The 24,105-nt window shown below is 43.1% G+C and overlaps 1 protein-coding gene across 1 annotated transcript; it reads left to right on the top strand.

Moving 5' to 3' along the window:
• Nucleotides 1-317: 317 nt before the first annotated feature.
• Nucleotides 318-23,604, top strand: DYNLT5 (dynein light chain Tctex-type family member 5). Its single transcript, XM_003365111.5, has 5 exons — nt 318-1,258; nt 3,185-3,306; nt 18,584-18,675; nt 22,094-22,218; nt 23,073-23,604. Exons 2-5 carry the CDS (start codon nt 3,188-3,190, stop codon nt 23,274-23,276), a joined length of 540 nt encoding a protein of 179 aa, XP_003365159.2. The 5' UTR covers nt 318-1,258; nt 3,185-3,187; the 3' UTR covers nt 23,277-23,604.
• The last annotated feature ends 501 nt before the right edge of the window (nt 23,605-24,105 follow it).

The following is a 24,105-nucleotide window of genomic DNA, read 5'->3' as shown; positions in this document are numbered from 1 at the left end:
CAATCCCAGCTCTATAATTTAACTGTAGACTTGAGCAGGTTCCTCAACGATTCTTCCTTTCCTTATCTTAAAAAAACGGAGCGTCCCCTTATCACAGGGCCATTGCACAGATTAAATGAGAGAATATTTCTCAGTCACCTAACAGTTCATACCTAGTACTTGGTAGATACAGTAAACAATCTTTTCCTGTCCGACCCTATCCGCCCCCTTGCCGGCTCTACCGTCCTCCCGAGGCACCGCTGTTGCCCGCTGCTGCTGCTGCTGCTGCTGCTGCTGCTGATGGTGATGCTGATGCTGATGCCCCGCTGGGAGGCGCTGTCTGCTCCGCACCTCCAGTGATGGCGCGCTGCAGGAGGGTCCCTTCGGGGTTTGGCTTTGTTTGCTTTGGGTTGCGGGAGGGGCTCAGGGGTTAAGAGGGGGATAATTATGAAGCAGGAAGGGCCTATTAATTATGTCAGTAGATCTCGACCCCAACAGCCTCGTTTTCAAAGCTTCTTAAACTTCTAGCGGCTGAGAGCAGCGGCGTGCAGGAGAGCCAGGTGGCCCGTAGGTGAGGCGCAGGAGCTGGCCCCCGCGTTCCAAGCGGCCCCGGGGACCTTAGTGAGCATCCTAGAATGTCAATTGTCCACATCTGTAAGGGGACAGCAACCCCTTCGTGGCAGAGTTGTTGGGACAACTGAATAAACTAAAGCTGGTTGCCAGTATCTGGGGCACGGGAGCTCTCGGCACGTCCTCCGTCTTCTAGACGCCCTGGGCCTCGGAGGGCGGGGAGCCGCGTCGGGGCGGGGGGCGGGGCTGCTCCACTCTCTCCTTGAGCCTCGGGGTTGCGGTCCCAGGAAAGCGCCGCGTTTCCCGCTGCGGCCCCTCACATCTGCGGGCGAAGGAGCCGGAGGAGGGCTCGCCGGGCCGCGTCCTGAGTCCCAGATGTCCTCCTCGCTCCGGGAGGAACCGGTGCCCCTCCAGCCCGCGGCCACCCCAGGGCGCAGCGGGGCTCAGGGCGGCCCCTCTGAGCAGTGACGAAGAGATCCTTTACATCCTTACGGCGGTCCAGAGGACCCCGAAGCTACTGGTCGGCCGGGGCTGGCCGAGGACTGTTTGAGGCGGTCACCCTGGAGACGGGCCGCGGAGTCCAGCGGCGGGGTGCGAGCAGAGGGAGGCCTGGGAGGCGGGAGCCCCGCCCCGCGCGGTCCCGCAGTGGACGAGCCCGAGGTCTAGGAGGCCCCCGGCAGGCCGAGCCGCAGCTCCTGCCCTGCTGGAGGTAAGTGCGCCCTCTCCGCAGCGCGTCGGGGCCAGAGGGGAGAAGAGAGAGGATCGGGGGGGTGGGGGGGGGGGCGGCATGTGTTGAGAAGTAGCCAGCATTGGCCACGACCTCTCTGACGCCGTACAACTCCTCTTCCCCAAACAAATCAAAAGGGGCCCCAATTTAGGGAACTGGAATTGGATCCTGGCCTTTGTCCCCCCACCCCCGCCTTCGTATCTAGGCTTCAGGATGATGCCCTCGAGCAGCGCGAGTCCTGAGCCGTTTTCCTGAGGCCGGCTGACGCGGCTGGCGACCTCCAGCGTCGGCTGCATCCCCTCAGGACCTCAGGTGCCAACCCTGGCCCGCGGGCAGCTCTGGAAACTGGGAGCAGGCAGAGGTCCAACTGAGTCACTTTAGAGCAGAACCTGAATGAGCCACTCAATCAGGCTCAGTGTGTCCTGTCCACACACATAGACACAGACACACACACTCATACACACACACAGAGATGCTCACACACACACTCAGCACACAAACATATGGCACACAAAGGTGCACACAAAGGCACACACTCAAGTACACAGATAATCACACACAGGTGCACACACAGAGATGCTCACACCGGTACTCACACAGGCACACACTTATATCCATGTACAGAGACACTCGCTCATACTCACAGCCTCACACACTCACAGGGACTCAGTTATGCTCATACGCACAGGCACGCCCCCATGGAGTGATAATGCACTCCTAGGCACACACTTACACAGAGATGCCCATGCTTACACACACACTCACACAGGCACACAGTCACACACGCACACATACTCCACAGTGCCCCCCCCAACACACGATTCCCCTGCCGGGTTGGTGTGCCCTTCCCAACCCCTTCCCTCTCTCTGCCCTGACACCCATCACGCTGGGGTTTTTGGCTGTAACCAGGTCTGCCCTACCCACACAACCGCCAGCTCCTGGAAGGCAGGGACCCTGTTTCAGTTCTGTGTATAGTGTCTAGCACACTCTCTTGTTAGGACTCTCACATTTACAGATTATAAAATCATTTAAATCAGGGACCCCGATGGCATAGTGGTTAAGTTCACAGGCTCCACTTCCATGGCCTCGGGTCTGTGTATTTGCGTCCCAGACGCAGACCTACACACCACTCATCAAGCCATGTAGTGGCCGCATCCCACATAAAGTAGAGGAAGACTGGCACAGATGTTAGTTCAGTGACAATCTTCCTCAAGCAAAAAGAGGAAGACTGGCAACAGATAGTTAGCTCAGGCCCAATCTTCCTCACACACACAAAAAATCATTTAAATGAATATCTACATGCTAATACAGTAGCGCTATCGTCCAAGTTCTGGGAAGTCCATTCCTCCGACCAGCTTCTCAACAAGCATTTGTGAGAAGAAGGTAGATTTTCCAATAAATTACTTTGTTAACAGTTTTCTTGTTTTCCCTTTACTAAATAAATCACTGTTCCTTGAAAAAAACTACCCTTTGGGGAAGACAGTTCATTTTAATTTTTAAAGTAACAGCAACACCAACGAATATTAATTAGCCAACTCTCATCACAATTAAACTTGGGGGAGGCAATAAACAATATTGCTTGCTGGTGTGGGACAATATCTTTCTTCTGCACATGGCTATCTTTTCCTGGTGACTTGAACCTCTTCTACACTTAGGCATTTTTGCTGCAGCTTAATGTCTGCTTATGTGAATTAAGTATACAGTTGCACAAATAAAAGTTATCAGTTATCATATTTCCAGTTACACTGACGAGAATAACAACATATAATGAATATCGCTCTTAAGGGAACCTCACTTCCCCCTTCAAATATGGCCGGAAAACTGTCTGTACTTCATTTAGGAGTCTCGGTGTTATACGTAAGTGTTTTCAGATCTTTCGTTTGTTATTTTACAAGTTTTCTCCCCTAGGTTATGATGACGTCAGATACGGCTAGAGACGCAGCGGCTGGCTCGTTGAAGCGAAGGGCGAGCACGTCCTCGCTGAGCAGTCGGGGATGCCGGCGGCACGAGCTCCACGGGCGCCCCAAAGGGTGAGTGCCCGAATGTCTAGTGACCTCGATTCAGTTATTGAGTAAACAGGCTCATAACGTTGATCAGGAGGGGAAAAAAATTTCCTTTGGGACATAAACAGGGAGAAAATGGGCAAGTAAAAGGTTCCGGTCATCTTTTGGGGGCCTTATTTAAAAAAAGAAAGAGAAGGAGAGTGAGAAAACTTCAGTGATGTGTTGATCCCAGCGGCATTTTTTACTGTTTCAAGGACTATGCAAGAAATCGTTTGCTCAAAAGAAACGCCATCGGCAATGCAGACGAGCGACTTGTTACAAGTCTCCCGAATCTTCTCCTCCATGTTGTATAAACGCATAGTTTTTGCTCTTTTGTAATCAATATATACATATACAATGCATCTAGCACTATTTTATACAAATTCTGTAATGTATTTTCATAGTCTTTGTTCATATCCTTGCAAATGGCTACATAATATCTTGTCAGTTTATGATTCTGTGTTAGTTAACCATTCCCCAGTTATTAGGCATTTTGTTTGTTTCCGCTTTTTTTCTTTTCCGTTATATAATAAGTATATGTTTATTTTCTTCCTAGAAGTATAATTAATGGGTCAAAGGGTAATCAGTGAGCACATTTTTTGACTCTTGCTACATATTGCATTTGCTCTCCTAAAGAGATAAATCAGTTTTTAATCCTTTCATCACATCCTTTTTGACTGCAACTGGGGAGGAAAAACAAAACAAATTATCCGATGCAGAGATCAGTTAACTTATAAACAGACTTTCCTCTGAACGGTTTCCAGGGGATTGAAGGATGTGGTTTATTGATCGCCAGGTTGGGAAGCAGGAGCTGCTGTGTCCTGTGGACCAGAGACCGAAGAACTGGAATACATTTACGTTAGAATTCTGAAACCAAATCTTTCTGCTCTCAGAGTGTATTAATGAACTTATTTAAAATTCCACTTTCCAGCCCTGGATGTTTGTGGGTTACAAGTACAGGCTGTCTCTTTTACAGACAGGAAGTATAAAGAAGGAGCAACCCCAGCAGGTCAGAAGTTCAGCTGGGAGGAGAATTAACTTCCGTAACAATTGTTTCTGACCCTAAGCCATTTTGGCTGCTATTCCCAATATTTAAGTGTAAGAGTTCTTTGTAGAATTATTTTAAAACAGTTGTTAGCTTAAATTCTACTTTTTTTAAGAAAATACTTATAACAATAATCTGACACAGATCATGTTCCCATGATTAAAAAAAACAAAACTTTTCTCACCTGAAGACTAAACTGTCGTCCCTACTTGCATAATTTGCATTTACCTCTTCCCTTTCTAAGCAAATTAGAAAGTCACGTACAATCAGAACATGGCCAAATTTAAAGAATTAGAGATTGCTCTTTTTTTATTGAAGTGTAAATACAAATTAAAATAACAAGAATACAAAAATAGTTTTACCAACACATTAGCATAGATTTTTCACTAACAAATACATTTAAGTGATAATTATTTTGATACATTTCAAAGTTAGACGTTTGGACTCTCAAACAAAACGTTCAGAATGGATCCTCTATTTGCGCTTTTTTCTTAAATAGCAAATGACAGCCCGCAAGCGTCCTTGAGATGCAGAGGCCATTGAGGAGGCTGCCTCCCCCACTCTCACTCCTTCTTCCTTTCCATCATCTTCATCACTGTCTGGGACCAGACTGTATGGGTGATTCTCCTTCATGAAACGAGTCTTCAACTAGTAGAAAAAATCTGAAAGCTTAGTAGCTATCTAATGCAGGCATTGTTTTGAAATGACATTGTTTTATGGAAAAGCACATATCTTTCATTTGAAAGTTCTTTCAAAACAGTTTTTTTAATAGATCAATTTCAACAATGTAAAACATATCCTGAAGTATATTGAAAACATTATCTAACACATTATCTCATTTAATCTCCCAGCGTTGATCCTACTCGGTAGATATCATTCTTACCATTTTACTATGAAATAACTGAGGCTCGCAGGTCAAGTAACGATTTAATGACTAGGATGCAGTCCCAGTTCATGAGTATGATGTATAGGGTCTGCAGCCCCTTGTCTACTTCTCTAGCACTGCCTTCCCCACCATCCTGCTGGCACTCTTCTCTCCGGCCAAACTCAGCTTCCACGTTTACAACCCCTCAGTGCTCTGTCTTGCCTCCAGCCTTTGCCGCGTGTTGCTTTCCCGTGGGGTACCCTTGTCTGGAATGCTCTCCTTCTCCTCCTTCAGAATTTGGCTCCATCTCTGCCTCGCCAGGAAGCTCTAACTATGCAACCACAACCACTGCCACCTCTGAACCGGGTTGGATGCTCTTCGTTTCTGCACCTGCTGCTTTCCCCTTCTACATGGTACTGAATTTGGCTGTTTTCTTCTCTAGCTCTTTCGTTAGATTTTGGACTTATTTGCCTTTATAGAAGTAAACATACTGATAAGGACGGCAAAGAAGAGTAGGAGGTAGACCTACTTGGAAAGCAGCTTCTTGGTGTGGTGTAAGATCAGCACAGATTCAGCCCTATAGACTCGGTATCTATGTCTACAGCTTCCACAGTGGTAACTAACGCTTAACGTTGGTCCTTGGACGTGATGGATATCGGGAGGCCTTTGGAACTGTGAAAGGATGATTGAATTTTTATTCAATATCATTATTGTTAACTGTTTTTAGGATTGGGTCTTTTTATTTAAATTATATTCTCGTTATAATCTACGTTTTATGTTTTATTTTAAAAAAAGAACATCTTAAGCTGGATCTTACTATTCCAACATCCTAACTGGTAGCATGTTGGCACATTTCTTTCTGTACCTACATGGTTGTCATCATACTTCATCTGTAATTTTGAATTTTATTTGTTTTGCGCATAGATAATGGGTAGCAGTCAGGGTGGCAATAGCTGACTGTTATTGGGCCTTCACCATGACCTCATTTAGGTCTCACAGAAGCCCTGCACTTGGGGGTGGCAAAGCATGGCCCAAGGGACAAATCCAACTGACCACCGGTTTTTGTACAGTCCCCAAGCTAAGTATGGTTTTTACATGGCTGAAAAGAAGCAAAAGGAGAATAATATTTTTGGCATGTGAAAATTATAAGAAATTCAAATTTCAGTATCCATAAATATTTATTGGATTGTCTCCGGCTGCTTTCACCGCATAACAGCAGAGTCGAGTAGTTGCAATAAAAATCACAGGGCCCTCAAAGCCAAAAATATTTGCTCTATGGCATTTTACAGAAGTGTTTGCTGCCCTCTGCAGAAGATACACGCTGTTATCATCTCCATTTTACAAATGAGGAAGCACATCCTCAGAGAGGTTGAGGCTCCAAAGCTACAGAATTAGCAAGTGGCAAAACAGGCTTTTGTTCACAGTCAGTTGTTCTCATTCCCTGGAAACTGGCAACCTGTGCGTAATGGGCGTTAATGAAGCTCTTCACTCACTGGGACCTTCTGTTTCCTCCTTGGGTGAGAGCAGGTATTTACCAGGACATCTTTCTTGTTGGAGGCTCGGCCTTTGGCAGCCTTCGAGCAGTGTTTGAACAGATGCACTGCTCTCACGTTCTTAAATGGAAACAGAAGCCTGAGGTCAAGTTACTTCTGAAGGATAATGAGACACGATATCCAGGCTTATTATCTCTGAGGCCAGTAGTTCCACTAGGAGGTCGAGCCTAAGGTTGGGAACTAGGGAGTCTCTCTTGTGCCTCAAACCAACATTCCAGTGATATCACGCTACCAGGATGCTGAGTGCAGATCCCACGGCTCTCTGCTGGAACCCACTGATAGCGTCTAACACCCTACTTAGGCTACACTCTATTCTCTCACTCACTCATTTATTCGAGGTTTATTGAGCTTCTGCTGTGTGCCACTCATTGTGCCACATGGTAGGCAGGGAATGGTCAATAACCGGAGGGTTCTCTGGAGGAGCTCGTTTTTCAAGTTAACGGAGAGCTACCTGGTAATTTTTTTTCCCCACAAAAATGGAAAAGATTGCATTCATTACTTCATTTGAAATAAATATTTATTGACCCATGAGTACATTCCAGGCACTATGCTAGGTGGCGAACCACACAAAAATCATCCCTGCTCTCATGGAGTTTATAATCTGGTGGGAAAGACAGTGAACAAGTAATTTTAAATGTGATGAATTTATTCTATGATCTCCACCTATTCTACAGTGAGCTGCTTATGTGCGGTTAAAAATGATGTTGCCTGGCTGCTTCCTCATTTTGATGAGTTCTATTGTCATCTAAATCAAACTGAGGCCCCCAACAAGATCAGCTGAGATACAGCTTCCCCCAAAAGAGAAAGCTAGAGAAAACGGAAATGGCCATAATCCTAAATTAATCCACAATAATAACTGGTGTTATATTGTACTCGATGAATTAAGCCGCTTCACATACGGTATCCATATGATTCTCAAAAAGACCCTGTGGGTTGAGCAGAGAAGATATTTTCATTATCCCCATTTGTTTTCAGTTGGATCTTAGGGGCAGAGTTGAGTTGAAGATGTTCCTCCTTCTTAGCACGTTGTCGTCGCCAACATGAGCTAGTCCCTCTCGTGTTTTCTGATTGTCCCTCCCCGTCCTCACTCCCACTCTCTTCTTCCAATAGGCACATACTCTGATACACACAGTACCGCATACACTGCAAGAATAGACGTATTTAAGTACAGTATTATATGTATTTTTTATTCTCTGCGTGTTATGATGTTTCAACTGCCCCTTGAGGTCTAGCCAGTTCTGAAAGATAGCCAAGGTCCGGTAGGAGGCACACCTTTGATATGCAAACTGCTCAGCGCAGAGCCAGCCCTCCGCCTCTGGCTGCACACCCCAGGAGGCAGTATTCCTCTGCCTTCATCATCATCGGGCCAGGTACCGGGCAACCAGTGACCTCTCCTCTAGCTCAGAGCGCCTCAAAATTATCCAGACTAGCCCATCCTAAACTGTTCCCCGCCCCGCTGGCCTTTCCCCCAGAACCCCCGTAAAGGCTCTAGCCCTCGCTCTCCCCTGCTTCTGCCTTCTGCCTCCTGACCACCCTTGTGTTTTTCCACGTAGCATGTTGTGTCTCTTGTCAGTGGGACCTGTGAGTATCATAAACTCCATTTTCCTAGCCTTTCCTCTGTCTCCTTCTGTGGCCACACCGGAGTGACCATCTCATAAAAGAATACAGAATAAGTACTTATCAAGGATACATGTTTTTAACTTACGTAAATTGTATTGTGCTATAAATCTCCTTTTGTTTTCTCAATCTCATATATCTCATTCAACATTTTTAGTTTTTATATCTACACATAGATGTCTAGCTCTTTGCTCCTTACTGCCGCATAGTAGTCCTTAATATGCATCTGTCACACATGTTCTCATCCGTTCCCCTAAGGATGGATGCCCCAATTGCCTTTCACTCCTTGTGCACACAGAATGCATTGCCATGTGCAACAGCTTTGTGCACAATCCTTCATTGGCATCTTTGTGAAAACTGCCCTGGGAATGTGATCCAAGGTAAGGGCATTCATGTTGAGGAAGATTTGAATTAATGGAAAGAGAATCCATAAATGAAATTGCTTAATGCAATAAACATACCAATGCTTCTCAAATTAATCTACAAATTCAGTATATCTCAATCAAAATCCAAAATCAGAGTAACTAAGTTAACTTTGAAGAGTGAGCATAGAGAAGGGACTTACCCTACCAGATGTTAAGATATACCACAAAGCTGCAGTAAGTAAAAATGATAAACACAGGAATAGACAAATAGACCAATGGAACTCATAGGAACTTCAGAAGCAGACCAGTGAATGTATGGAAACATGGTAAATGAGCAAGGGGGAAATGATGGATTTTGATAGACCGTGTTGGGAGGAAACTGGCTCACTACATGAAAAAAAATGTTGCTGGATTCTCACCTTACGCCGTCTATGTCGGCAGACTCCAGATGGAAGACAGAAATGTGGAAAGCTATAAAGCTAAGAGAAGAAAGCACAGGGGAATATCTTTGTGTTCCGTGGGTAGGGAACAATTTCTTAAATAAGATCTCAAAATGAAAACCCAAAACCATGAAGCAAAAAAAAAAACTTTGTAAATATAACTACAATAAAACTTAGCATTTCTGTTCACCAAAGGATATAATAGACACAGTTAATAGGCTGGTAGGAGATATATATTTTTTTAAATTATGCATGTTGACAATAAAAAAAAACAGGAAAACACTTTTACAAATAGTCAAAGGAGATGAATAGTTTACAGAAGCAAAACCCAAATGGCTCAGCAGAATGTGAAGGCTGCTTGAACTCCCTTAGAATGAGGGAAATGCAAATTAAAACAACAGGATACCATTTTGCACCCATCTGAATGGCAAAATATAAGAATGGAGAATAATACCAAATGTTGGCAAGGCAAGTGAGAATAAAAACTGATACAGCAGGGGGCTGGCCCAGTGGCCAAGTGGCTAAGTTCGCACGCTCCACTTCAGGGGCCCAGGGTTTCACCAGTTCGGATCCTGGGCGCAGACCTAGCACCGCTCATCAGGCCATGCTTAGGCGGCGTCCCACATAGCACAACCAGACAACCAGAAGGACCCACGCCTAGAATATACAACTATGTAGTAGGGGGGCTTCTGGAAGTAGGAAAAAAAAATTTTAAAAAGATTGGCAACAGATGTTAGCTCAGGTGCCAATCTTTAAAAAAAAAAAAGCTGTTATAGCCATTCAGCATAGACATCTCACAGTCGGCAGACAAAATAGGTGTGTGTCTGCACTAGTACCCCTGTGTGTTGAGGAAGCTGAAGCTTGGTATGGTAAAGTGACTTGCCAGAGGGGCTGGCCCCGTGGCCGAGTGGTTAAGTTCGCGCGCTCCGCCACAGGCGGCCCAGTGTTTCGTTGGTTCGAATCCTGGGCGCGGACATGGCACTGCTCATCAGACCACGCTGAGGCAGCACCCCACATGCCACAACTAGAAGAACCCACAACGAAGAATATATAACTATGTACCGGGGGGCTTTGGGGAGAAAAAGGAAAAATAAAATCTTAAAAAAAAAAAAAAAAAGTGACTTGCCAGATTATCACAGCTCCCGATGACAGAGCAGGTAATCTGGGGTTCGCTGACCGTAGAAATTAGAAATGTCAAGAAAGTGCTTGTTAATTCAACAAATTGATACATTGAAGTTCCAATCCCCAGTACTTCAAAAAGTGACCTTATTTGAAAACAGGGTCTTTAAAGAGGTGACTAAGTTTACATGAAGTCCTTAGGGTGGGTCCCAATCCAACATAATTGATGTCCTTATAAAAGGGCCTGGTAGGGGGCACATCTCTGGCCACAGAGACACGCACAGAGGGAAACCTTGAGAGGAGACACAGGGAGAAGAGGACCATCCACAAGTCAAGGAGAGAGGCATGGGACAGACCCTTCCTTCCTGCCTCTCAGAAGGCACCAACCTTGCCAACGCCTGGTTCTCGGACTTCTAGCCTCACGAACAGCTAGACATTGAATTTCTTCTGTCTGAGCCCAGTATGTGGTACTTTGTGACGGCAGCCCACGCCAGCTGAGACAGTGTTTCCAAAGGAGTGACTGGGACAGCAGCAGCAGAGTCAGCAAGCAGAGAGGAGTGGCTCACAGACCTGGCTCTGCCCACGCTGGCCAGGGGCCAGTTCCAGCTTGGCCACTTCCCGGCTGCTGATCTTGCCCAAGTTATTAAGCTCTCTTTGCCTCAGTTTCTTCTTCTATTACATGGTTAAAAATAGTAATTGTCATTTAGAAGTGTGATGGCGATTTATTAAAATAATACGTGGAGACACCTAGAGTGGTTCCTAGCACATCCAAGTACAGAGCAAGTATCAACTATCGTGACTACATAGAACTTTGTTTCAAACTAGACCTGCATTGGAATCCCAGATCTTCTGCTTAACTAGCTACTATTTCATGTTCTTTGAGTCTTAATGTATTATCTATAAAATGAGAGTAATGACTTTATCACAGAGTCGTTTCTTTTATTCATTGAACACATTTTGTTGCCTGGGTTACGGGCATCGTGTTGGATGCTAAAGATACCGTAGTGAACAAAATAGACTCTGTCCCTGGACCCCTGGTCCCTCTCTTGTCAAGGTCATCATGACTTTCACGTGGCTGAGCAGTGGTCAGTCCTCAGTCCTCGTCTTACTTGACCTCAACAACATTTGTCACTGCCGATCTCTCCTTTCTCCTGGAAACACTTCCTTCTCTTGGCTTCCCGACACCACTCTCCTGTTTTCCTTCTCCCTGACTGGGGCTCCTTCCCCATCCTGGTCCCTCCCCTTCCCCCAAGTTGCTCAATGTAGCAGTGCCTCAGGGAGCAGCCTCTTGTCCTCTTCTCACCTTACACTTTCCCCTCAGCAATCTCCTCCAGTCTAGTGACTGAGGCGTGGAGCTATGCCCCCCAGTTGACACCCCAGCCCACATCTCTCCCAAACCCCACACTCACATAAACAACTGCCTATTGACCTTTCGCTGTGATACCTAATAGACATCTCACTCAACGTGCTCACGACTTGACTCTCTAACTACCCCCCTCCCATTCTGCAGGAGATTCTGCTGGATCGACTTTGAAAATACATCCAGAACCCAACTACTTCCCACGACCCCCACTGCTACCCTCTCTCTCTGAGTCACTGTATTAGTCAACTCGAGCTGCCATAAAAAAGTACCGTAGATTGGGGGGCTTAAACAATCGAAATGTATTTCCTCACAGTTCTGGAGGCTGGACGTCTGAAAGCAGGGTGCCAGCATGGTTGGGTTCTGGGGAGAGCCTTCTTCTTGGCTTGCAGAAGGCCACCTTGTCACTGTGCCCTCGCCTGGTGGAGAGAGTGCCCTGGTGTCTCTTCCTCTTTTATAAGGACACCAGTTCTGTCAGATCAGGGCCTCCCCCTGATGACCTCATTTAATCTTAATCCTCTCGTTCAGAGCCCTGCCTCCAGTACAGTCACGTGGCTGGTTGAGGCTTCATCACGTGAATTTTGGGAAGACACAGTTTAGTCCATGGCAGTTACCGTCATCTCTCACCTGGATTACTGTAATAGCTTTCTAAGTGGTCTTCCTATTTTTACACATACCAGCTCACGGTCTTTATCAACACGGCAGAACTGTTCATTGCAAAATATAAAGTGGATCTTGTTCTTCCTCTGCTCAAAACTCTCTCTAGGCTCCCGCTTTATCAGAGTAGGAGCCAAGGTTTCGCAGCGGCCTGCAAAGCTCTTTGTGGCCTAGCTACCTGACACCTTCGTAGCTTCCTCTTCTTCCACATTCCTGCTTGCTCCCTCTGTGCCAGCTGCTCTGGCCTCTATGCACTTCCTCAAAAATACCAGGCAGCCGCCCATCTCAAAGCCTGGGCATGTGCTCCTCCCCACCTGGCAGCCTCCTCCCTCAGGCATCCGCGTGGCCCATTTCCTCACCCCCTCAGTTCTCTGCTCATAGAGGCTTATCTTGACATTGCAAAAAGTGCCCTCTCCCCCATGCCCTTCTAAGCTCCCTTAGCTGAGCCCTCCTTTCCCTGGAGCATTTATCACCACCTAACATGATAAATCATTTACTCCTGTACTATTTCCTTGTCTATTGTCAGTCTCTCGACATTAAAATAAAGTTCCAGAAAGGCAGAGATCTTAGTTCGGACTTTTTCATTATTGTACCCAAAGGACCTGGAATAGTGCCTGGCACATAGGAATCACTCAATAAATATTTCTTGGCCTTTGAATGAATAATGATTGCGTTATACTAATGGTGGCCTGGGCAAGCATTTCTTTTGCTCACAAACAGGTTAGGTTCACATGTCGTGTGCGGTTAAGTCCAGGCTGACTAAACCCTTTCATCCTGTAGGCGAAAGAGGCATTTACAGCCAATGGAAAAGGGCTCATTCAAATTTGTAAAACAAGGTTTACTTTTATCTCCTTGCTGAAACATTCCATTGTGCATTTATTTAAAATGCGAACAAACAAACAAATGCTTTCATTGGTGTTGAAAATCCATTAAGATGGGCCACACTCCTCCTTGATGGTCTGCACAGTGTTGAGGAGGTAACCGTGACACCCACAGTCCCAAGCTCACCTCTCTGGTGATTAGCAAGGGTGATGTGACCTTGAGCCTCTGCGTTCATCCAGGAGCTGCAACAGGAGCGCCCTCAGCTGCCTTGACCTTGCCCGTGCTTTCTCTTGGACGAGCATTAGCTCAAAGAGCTTCAGACCCTAACTCTGATTTTTCTGCCCACACACTTAAAATTATTCCATTTTGTCAGTCGCCTTTCCTGGATTACCTTCAGTCACATCCGAGCTGGACTTTTCACAGGCTACCTGGCTCCAGTAACATGTGCCAAGAACACATCATGTCATTTTCTTGCCTCTTTCCTTTTTGAAAATATATCTTGACTTTTGTTTCCATTATAACCTTCCTCTTACTAGTCAGATGGGACCAATAATGTGATTAAATCCCTCAAAATTACATAAATATCCAGCAAACTTGCTATAAACTAAATGGCTATGAAACTAAATTACCTTACCAGACAACAAACACCGGCATAAATATACCCATAATAATTCATGTGGTCATAAAAATATCCATAGAAGTTTTGAGATGGAAAGCTCCCAAGAAAGTGAGTTCCTCTGCGTCTTTTCTTGTGTCTTACACGTCATGTGTCTCGAGCACAGGGACTCTAATTTTTCTTTGTATAACCAGTACTTCTCACTTTGCCTGCCACGTGGTGGACTATAAATATTTGCTACAAGAAAGAAGAAAAAACAAAAGAACAAATGCACAAGTTTATACCCCAAAGCCTTCTTTTTCTCTATGCCCTCTGAAATATCTCCACTGGGAGGCAGCACATGACTTTACTAACAGATTTCTAAATAAATAAAACAACATGCTCAAATGATACCATTCCAAATATAGTAGTTCCAGGCATTCCGTGATTACAAATAGAAGAAAGAGATGCTATTATGACCTTCTTAATATACTATATTAATGGCTGCAAGGTCATTCAAATACATTCAAATATTATCTCTTACTGCAGCTTCAAAACATCTAAGTAATAACGGCAATGAAAATGTCTGGAAGGGAATTCTCCAAAATAATTAGATGGTGTTGTAGCTGGTGAGATTTAATTGAAATTATTGTTTCTATCTCTAACAGTCATAACAACAAGACATGTCATATATTTATTCTGTGTAATTCAAGGACTGATTAGCAAGCAAATTTTTATGTTTTTAGGAAAATGGAATTTCACGAAGGAATAAACATATTCCAACTCCTTGGCTAAAATTTTTTTTTTTTTTGGCCTCTTTTCTATGTAATCAGAACACAGGCTGTTGGGTTAGCACAGGACAGTCCCACTGTCAACCAGGTACAATATAGGAGGGTTAGTTTTGTTATTGTGGAACAATTTTATACAGCTATTTCTGCAGCCAGGTTCATTCCAAGCCTGTCCTCAGCAACAGTACACGTGATTCCAAGTACTGACTGAATTTTGAATTGGGTTGCAAATTTGTTACTCTTCTCCCTAGAGTAACGATAATTGACTTGTGCAGTATTTATGCCAGATTTTCAATTTTCCTGCATTGACTTTTAATCTGCCTTCCTTCCTAAAACTTTACAACTCTCTTGGACACATTTTCCGATTGAAATCTTTTTCCTCCATAAATGCCAACGAGCTGATGGAACACATGGGCAGCAAGAACACTTCTCACATTTAAAACCTAAAATCAACTTCAGCATGCCATTTGCAATGAGATCATGAATCCACATGGGTTATTACTGTAAACTAGAGTCTGGTCATGGACAACTGAAACTCATCCACTCGTAATGTTGTAACATTTACCCAGTAAAAGTGTTGTGCCAGGTGTACGGCACTGGGAACAAAGCCATAAATTTACTTTTTGAGCATCTCACATTTTTATCTTTAAAAATTCCAAAGGGCTTGAGTAAAGTTGCTTATCAATAGAAAATGTACAAATTTTTCTAAGTCGCTATTCTGAACTGATATTGGTAATTCTCAATTTTCAAATACAGGATCTCTTTTATTTCTAAAAATTTACCAAGCCTATGTCTGGTTTAATGTTACTTGTCCAGATTGCAAGCATTTTGAATATTTTATATCTTCCCTTTGTCTTTTTTCAAGGAATAAATATCTTAATTTTTCTGTTCAGCTTATTCTTTTCTTTATTCTTATCTCTTCCTTTTTCTAACCCGTCTCATTTTAATGTGAGAACAAGCAGTTTCAAAAAACTTCATAAAAAACTTCAGTTTCAAAATATATCATAAACAGAGCTTTTAAAAAAGTAAAATTTTCCTATAATTTTCCATGAAGTTATAGTTTTGGTTGATTCATGGTTAACCTTCCAAAGTACAGAAAGCCACAGACTAACCAAATAGTTTCCTTGGGCATGATGTGGGATGCCAGGTTTCCAGCAAAATATCTGAACCCTCACTCCCCAAAGCCCTCTCTCCTCCACAAAACCCACACCAAGTTTCATCGTCTATTGCTTGCAGCATCCCACTTGCAAGTAGCAAACTCTGTATCAGTTATATCTAATGCTTCTTGTAATAATAACTTTAAAAAGAAATAATGGCTGAAACAAAATAGAAATATATTTCGTCTTACATAAAAGACGTCTGGAGGGAAGCAGTTCACAGACCTAGTCTTCTACCTTTCTGATCTGTAATGCATACTGTCATCTCAAGACCCCAAGATAGCTGCTGAGCTCTTGCCATCATATCCACATTCCAGTTATCAAGCAGGGTATAAACAAGCTCCTCTTGGTTGAATAAATTCTTTTAAGGAAACTCTCTCAGAATTTCCACCAAAACTTCCATTCACATCTAATTGGCTCATAAGCCTCATGGTCACAATAGCACCAAAGAAGTCCATGAATTTGTCTTTAATTTGGACAGAAATTTTCCCACACACTTAGGATTCCGTAACCCAGGAAGAAGGAGAGAACATTGGACAAATGGCAGTCCCTGCCGCAGTGTTCATTACAGTTTTCTTTACAACAGTGGAATATTGGAAACAACGTAAATGGCCTGGAGAATAAATGGTTAAATAAAATCCAGAATGTTCGTATATTAAACACTGTCTTGATATTGAAAATATGATGTAGATTACTATTTATCAACATAGAAAGAATCCATGATACATTTTTGAGTGAAAAAAAACAAACCAAGCATCTATAATGTGATCCCATATGTAAAATCATGTCTGAAAATTTTTTTTATGTTAACAGAGATTAGACAACCACTGGGGTTAATAATTTTTTGTGTAATTTTACTTTATGTTTTTCTATATGTTTTGAACTTTTTACAATGAGCATACACTGTTTACATGATTAATGTAGAAATAAAAAGGCACTGAAGAAAATCATCTTCAATAAATCAAAAAAAAACCCAGTCTGCGAAACTTTCTATCTGCACATCCCTCTTCAGCCAGCGGATTTTTTAAGCTGTCTTTATGACACTTACCAACTTCGTGCCCATAATATGACACAGAACTGCACTGATGATCAATTCTTCAGTAACGTGGAAATAAGAAAGCAATAGTGAGGTCTTTGTAAAAACTCTTATTTGCTTTTTGTCTTTCACTTCCACTTATGCTAATTTGAGTTTTGTACCAACTGTACTTCTCTTTATGTGAGTTTTTGATGTAGTGTTCAGTACAAAAGAAATTGGCTTTTTATTAATACCTCTGTATGTTTGTGCAAGTAAGTTTTAATTGCAGTAGTTAATTACTTCAGGCAGTCATTGCCCCTATTTTCAGTCTGTCAGATGTGGTCCTGTGTGAGACTTGTCACCAGGAGGTAAATAGGATATTTGCAATCTGAGTCTGCCTTTCCCACATGTATGATATTAAGCCCTTTGCCTTGATCCCTGTATCTCTGAGATGGGTAGAATAAAGACTCTTTTACTTAGTTAAAAGGGTGTTGTCAAGGTAAAATGAGATCACTAATGGGAAATGTTTTGCAAAGTTAAAAGTAACATATATAATATTGGGGCAGGCTGTCTTATCTTAGAATCAAGGGGCTTAGGCAGCACTGGGTTTTCTAAGCAGAAGCTGTCGTCTTTGGTACTACCCACAACACCTGCAGCCCATGTGGCCAGTGAAGTCGGTTGCTACTTCAAAGGGCAGCAGAAAATTGAGGAAAGCAGGTGTTACATGAATGAAGACTAAATCTCTAATCCAGAAATCCATCGTGAAAAAGCAGCCCTAATTTTTTGCATCACTTTCTCAGGCTGGGTGGGTAAACCTTAATTTATTGTGTAAATTGCATTATATTAAAGGATTTTAAAAAATAGATCATCTGTGATTTTCTTAAAATATCAATTTGCGAGAAGCTCACTAATTCCAATCAGCTGAGAACTAAGTATTTTAAACTCCTCGCAGAGGAACGATCCCCAAAAGATTGAGAACAAATATCTCTTTCTCATTTAATTAAGACAAAAACATAGCCTGCTTGGAAAAGTGGTCACTCTGAACACACACGCACACATGCACTGTTGTATCATCTCCTTTGAAATGACATCTGTCTGCACCTCCATGTGCACAGGTGGAGAGAATTGGGGTAGACACTGAGACTGCCATTGGTGACAGCTGAATTTCCTCTGAATTAAATTGAATTAAGTAGTGCTGGAGGGACATTAGGGGCTCTTCTTTGCTTGGGCCTCCTGTTCAGCACCTGGATAAGCTTATATTGCCTTGGTAACCAAGCCCAAACCCTTTCTAAATGTTGAAAAGGGTGGTTATGCTTATTGATCCCCAACAGGTTGGGTGAATTGTGGTTTCTCTCACCATGCAGGTGAGTTTCTCATTTTTCTTTTTTCTACTAAAGGGATTTTGTGAGGTGCCTATAATAGTGAAGTTTTTGTAATACCCCATGTGGACATGAAGTTGTTTCCCAACATTTGAAGCTTCCTCAGATATTCCCCAGCCCTTTGGGAGCTTTGTCCACTTTGAGCAGAGAGATTTGCATCTGTGGTAGAGACGCAATTGGCAATGGCTTTTGAAACGTGTGGTCTGTTACCCCACAGACATACCAACCCAGGAACACGTTCTGGATCATCAGGTGCCCAGGCCCTGCCCTGGGCTTCAACTGCTACACTGAGACCTGCTCCTATGCCTTCCTGTTTCCATCTCCAAAATGTTTTAGACTGTAATTATGGCACTGGGATATTTACCTGGGGCTTACTTGAAATTTTCTTAAAGAAAACTTTACCTTTGTAACATTTTTGCTGAAAGCAACATTGTGTTTTGTTCTTATTGTTATAATAACTATTGAAATTGGTCTTCTCTTGCCTTTAGCTCGATGAGCACCGTGTCTTATGTGGATGAACCTGGCCAGCAGGACGATGTCGCTCGCCTCACAGTTCAGCTGGAAAACACCTATCAGCTGGGTGTGTTACTTCATCATTCACTCCTAGTTTAAGCTAATTTCGTGAATGATATTTACTTAAAATAGTATCTGATAACCTGTAGTATATTCAATGCTAGCACAATGTAAGGGATCTTAATTAATTGAGTGATTTGATCCTGCTTTAATTTCTTCCTCTGCAAAATGGAACGAATACCCATTGCCTGCTTTCCTCCATCACTGTTTCCTAAATACCAAGCAATTCATTGAGTGGCACTGATGTGTATTGCGTATTACTGAATTAAGAAGTTCCTTGGGTATTTCTGGGTTATCTGATTGAGTTATTTTATGTCTACTTAAGTTAAATGAAAGAGCTATGCATTAAAATTTTATCCAACAAAAACAACAAATGTTGTTGATAGGTAGAGAAAAAAGCCTTCAAGGCAAATGATTCCTGGTCCCCTGTTGACAGAGATGGTTATCCCTTCCCACTGAGGTTTTGGGTCTTTGAAAACAAATATCTTTGCACCTGCCCCTATACTCCCAGGTGGAGTTCACAGTGAATGTCTCTTCCCATTCATTTTCCTCATAGACCTACTTGTTTTCTCTAAATGCATACCTGCCCACTATTATCTGAATCCATATAATGCAGTAATTATACTGCTACATGGAAATCCACAGAGACTTACCAATGACCAAAGGAAGACTCCATGGGCCAGAGTGGTTCCATCTGTGGCCAGTTAACCTCAAGAAAATTACAGACCATCAGCACAGCCCATTTGGCCCTGTAGCCAGTTTTCTACAGCAGTCCCAAGACTACACGGATTACAAGGCTCCATAATTAGTCAGTCTACTGGTATTTTCACAGGGCCTGGGGTAGGCAACTAATATTCCTGCCGTCCAATATACTTTTTACACTCCTTCTGGTAATCTGACCCAATTTTCTTTGGGGAAGCCCCAGCACTTCCATCATTACCACTTTTGGTCCATAACATTCTGCTGAGGCTGACACTAGCTTCAGAGATGTAACAGTGACTGATTCTGGGATGGCATATAACCCTTTGATTAGTTAAGTCAAAGCCTTAGAGATTCAATTCAGAATATGTTGTTTGGGCTTTTGAAGAAGCAGATCAGGCCCTGAAACCTGAAAGAACGTAGGGGCTATGGCAGGGTCTGTCATCTCGCCCCACATGAAGGAAGCCTGAGACCGAGAGAGAACCAAACCCTAACGTCATCATTCGAGTCCTAAATTCAGCCCTCTGCTCATAGATTTTGCCGTTAGGCAAGCTGAGTTTGAGTCAAGTTTTCCCCCACTTGTAACTAAAGTTACAATCTTGGCCATGCGGTGCCTGCGGCTTTGGTCTCTGCGTGCTGAAAGGGTTTGAATCAGATTTCAGCGAGATAAAGGACGTGAAAAACGAAGCCCTCTTTTTCTTCTTCATAAGGATGTATTTTCATAACTTGTTTCCCCAAATAAACAAACTAAATTGTCTCATCCGTTTTAGAAGTACTGAGTGTTGAATCAAGTTAGAAAAGTAATTACAGAAACACCTTAGTATAAAGTACTTTCCATATTTTATAAAAAGTCATATGAATTATTCTTTTATGATTAAAGTCTTTTATGCTTGACCATCCATTTTTTAAGCATTCAACCAGCCATCTTGTTAAAAATCAAAAACGTATTTCCACATCTACTTGTTTCTGGGTTATTTTGCATCTGAAAGGTACTCTGTGGGCCTTTGGAGGGAGGAGTGAGGCTGGGGTGTCTGCTTCCCCCACCCTGCCTGTGGTTCCCCCTAGACTGTCTACATCCGCCAACAGTAGGACGTGAGCTGCTCTCAGGGAGCCTGTCCACAGGCCTCTCTGGGGATCTAGGAACAGTGCCCTGCTCAGCCCCCTGAAGCCTGGGGTGGGATGGGGTAACACCCTCGCTTTCACAGGCTGAGGGTAGTGCACTGCTCTTCCTGATTTCCCACATTCTGCTCAGACCTTCCTAAGGAGTCTCCTTCCTAAATCCTCTTGGGATTGTCCTGACTTTAGTGTGCCATATGTTTCTTTAGCCTCTGACTGAGACAGACCTTAAAAATAAACACTTAAAAGATCCTGGTGACTATTCAAATAGAATGGGATATGATTCTTGATCTCATTCCTTCATCCACATCAATTCAGAAAATAATGATGGAGCCTCTGAACTCCAGGCTCTGGGCCCACGTGCCTGTTGTACAATGACACGGGCATATAGCCAGAGAGATGGTCACGTTCCCATTCCTGGGAGGTGCAGGTGAGATTCCCGGGGTGCTGGATAAAAAGCTCCATCGTAAGCTTCTGAACTCGGACTAAATGCGGTTAGGTATAGAAGCCGGAGAGTCAGATACACCTGAGCGTGCGTCCCAGCTCCGCCCCTGTGCGATTCCGAGCAAGTCACCGAATGTGTTTCAACTTCTGTTTTCCCATCTGCGAAAGGAGCTAACACTAAGATTCACCTCGGATTTATTGGAAGGTTCTATAAGGTAGTAAATATAAGATGCTCATCACAGTGCCCGATGGACAAAATGCTCAATAAAAGTAGCCATTATCTGTACTATGATTATTATCCATAGAATGTTTAATTCTATTTAAAATCAGAAATCATACAGTAAACATTTCTTGTGCCTTTAGCATTGTAGTAGACGCTGAGGAGGACAAAATCGAATCTAGCTTTGCATTTCACTGGGGAGAAAGCCAGGTCTGCCTTAGCTCTTGTCAGGTGGATTAGGATCCAGGATGGAGTGGAGGAGGGCACAGTGCACTGGGAGGGCAGCGAAGAGAGGGCTGACTTTGACCTGAGGACAGGAAGAAGGCTACCTGGAGAAGGAGACGTTTGAGCTGGCCTTGCAATGTGAGTGGATAGTTCTCGGATGAACACGATGGGGAAGGGTGTTCTATTTCAAAAGAAGAGCAAGAACAAATGGACACAAGCATCCTTTAAAAGCCAGGTGAAGCCCGTGAGATGGAGCAGCATCGGCGTAGAGAGCTGTGGTGGTGGGAGAAGAGGCTACAGGTTGGGTAGGAGGTGAACCTTAGATCTTGCAGAGGGAAATATGGCAGTAAGATCTGGGTTTCAGAGCAGTTCCCCCAGTTGTAGTGTGGTAGATAGATTGGAGGGGAGATGTAAGAGCTGGGGGCCAGTAGGAAAGATGCTGAGACTTTGAAGTAAGATTAATAGTGGGAACTGAGAAGGAGGATACGTTCAGAGTCAAACCTCAGTGGTACTGAGCACACTCCTTATGTCATGTGGTAAATGGAGGAGCCCATTGTCTGCCAGAGAACCTGACTGGAAACCTAATTAGGATCCATTTTTTCCTTAAATAGGGGCCACTCAGAAGATTACTGTCTCTCGCGTTTCAATCCTCTTGATTAGCCTATGGGGTGGGCAGGTAGAATTTGAAATTACTTCTTAGGAATTTCATCTGTATTTTCAGGTCCCACCAAACCTTTTCCTGTGGTTGTTGTCAACCATATTTTGAAAGATGTGTTAAGCAACTACCTGCGGGAAGAACGGTATGATCCAGAGGTCTGTAGGCAGATGGCAAAGACGGTCTCTGAGGTATGTTCATGATTTGCCCAAAGTGTTAGCTATAACCAGAATATCTGCTGGAGGCGCAACCTCCTACTTTTTGATGAAGGCAATTAATTTGCAGTAGCAGAAAAAGTGCTTAAATATATTTTATGAAAAATTTTATTAGGTCATATTCCATGTGTGTGTGTGTATAAAGAACCTTTATCTAAAACAATCATTATGTGCACCATTTGCACTTGTTTTGTTAAAAAAATGTATACAGCTGCCCCATTTATAAAAACATTTATTGTAAAAGATACAATATTTTAATGATTATTTTCTCTTCCCTGGGCAGCCTCTTTGTGTGCCTTCAATACAGACACTGTGGCTTTAAATACATTTAAGTACATTTCTATTTTTATCAACTGAAGTGGTGGCTCTCCATCAAGTTTTCTCTACTTTACTTGTTACAACAAAGTCTTTAATAAATATTCATGGTTAGTCACATGACAGGGGACTCCAGATGTACAGTCCCTTCCCTGGACGTGAACAAGGCGGTGAAAGTCTAATGCCAACATTCTTTGAAGGGAAGCCCTCCTCACATAGATTTTCGAGGAATGTAATAAATCCATTAACTTCTGTGCCCTGGATTACAGTTTTTCCATGTCCCTTAGGAAATGTAGATTTACTGCTGGTGCTGTCATTTTGTCCCTCAATTTCCTATCTCATGAGGACAGTGCTTGAAGGAAATCACGGTCATGGTTCTACAGCAATTACTGAAAGCATCTACCATGCTTCATACTATTTTCTTAAGTTAAATCCAGTACATTTATGACAAAGATTAAGACTCTGAAGTTTCAGCGTGGCTAAGTGAGGACCTTATTTTTTCTGTTAATTTCCAGGTTATTAAAGGCCGGGTCAAGGACTTGCTGATTCCGCGGTATAAGCTGATGGTGGTTGTTCACATTGGGCAGCTGACGAGTCAGAGCATACTTATTGGAAGCAGATGCCTCTGGGATCCTAAAAGTGATACCTTTTCATCTTACGTTTTCAGAAATTCTTCTCTCTTTGCTCTTGCAAATGTCTATGCGGTTTACTTTGAGTGATTGAAAATAAGAAATGTAGTTCTGGGGCCAGCCCAGCAGTGTAGTGGTGAGTTCACATGCTCTGATTTGGTGGCTGAGATTTGTGGGTTCACATCCCAGGTGCAGACCTACACACCACTTGTCAAGCCACACTGTGGTGGTGTCCCACATACAAAATAGAGGAAGGCCGGCATAGATGTTAGCTCAGGGACAATCTTCCTCAAGCAAAAAGAGGAAGATTGGCAACAGATGTTAGCTCAGGACCAATCTTCCTCACACACACACAAAAAAGGATGTTCTTTAAAAAAAAAAAAAAGAAATGTAGTTCTTACTTTTTTAAAGCAAGAAATAGCCTGTATCTATGTACACAAATGTTTTACTGCCCAAAAGTTTGACAAAGAAAAAACACTAATATTTCAAACAACTGGAAGTCTTTTCACATTTTCATACTCTGGTAAGGATTAGAGGAGAGGAGGGTAGCACAAGAAAAAATCTTGTTTATCCAAGGGAACTAAGTCTTGGTTCTGCCAGATTGCTTTTTCATAGACATAGATTCTTATTAAACATTACTTTTGGTACTAATTATTTTAATTACTCTTTAATTAGAGACTTAGAATTTCCTACATTGTTTTTTAATGAAGAGACCTTTTTAAAAAATATGACTATCTCCCCTGACTAATAAATGACAGTAGAATAGTCAACATGGTATACACAAATGTTAGTGTCTCAGACATGCATATAAAAGAATCCTGATTTTCATTTCCTCCTTAATAAATTGAGCAGCATTCATTAACTGCAATTATTGTTACGTGTACCTGACAGTTGAAACTGCTGAGGTAGAATTAATGAT

The sequence above is a fragment of the Equus caballus genome, chromosome 5 (assembly GCF_041296265.1).
Source record: "Equus caballus isolate H_3958 breed thoroughbred chromosome 5, TB-T2T, whole genome shotgun sequence".
NCBI classification, from domain to species: Eukaryota; Metazoa; Chordata; class Mammalia; order Perissodactyla; family Equidae; genus Equus; species Equus caballus.
Note: the sequence above shows the minus strand (reverse complement) of the source record. Positions and strands in the feature narration are given on the sequence as shown.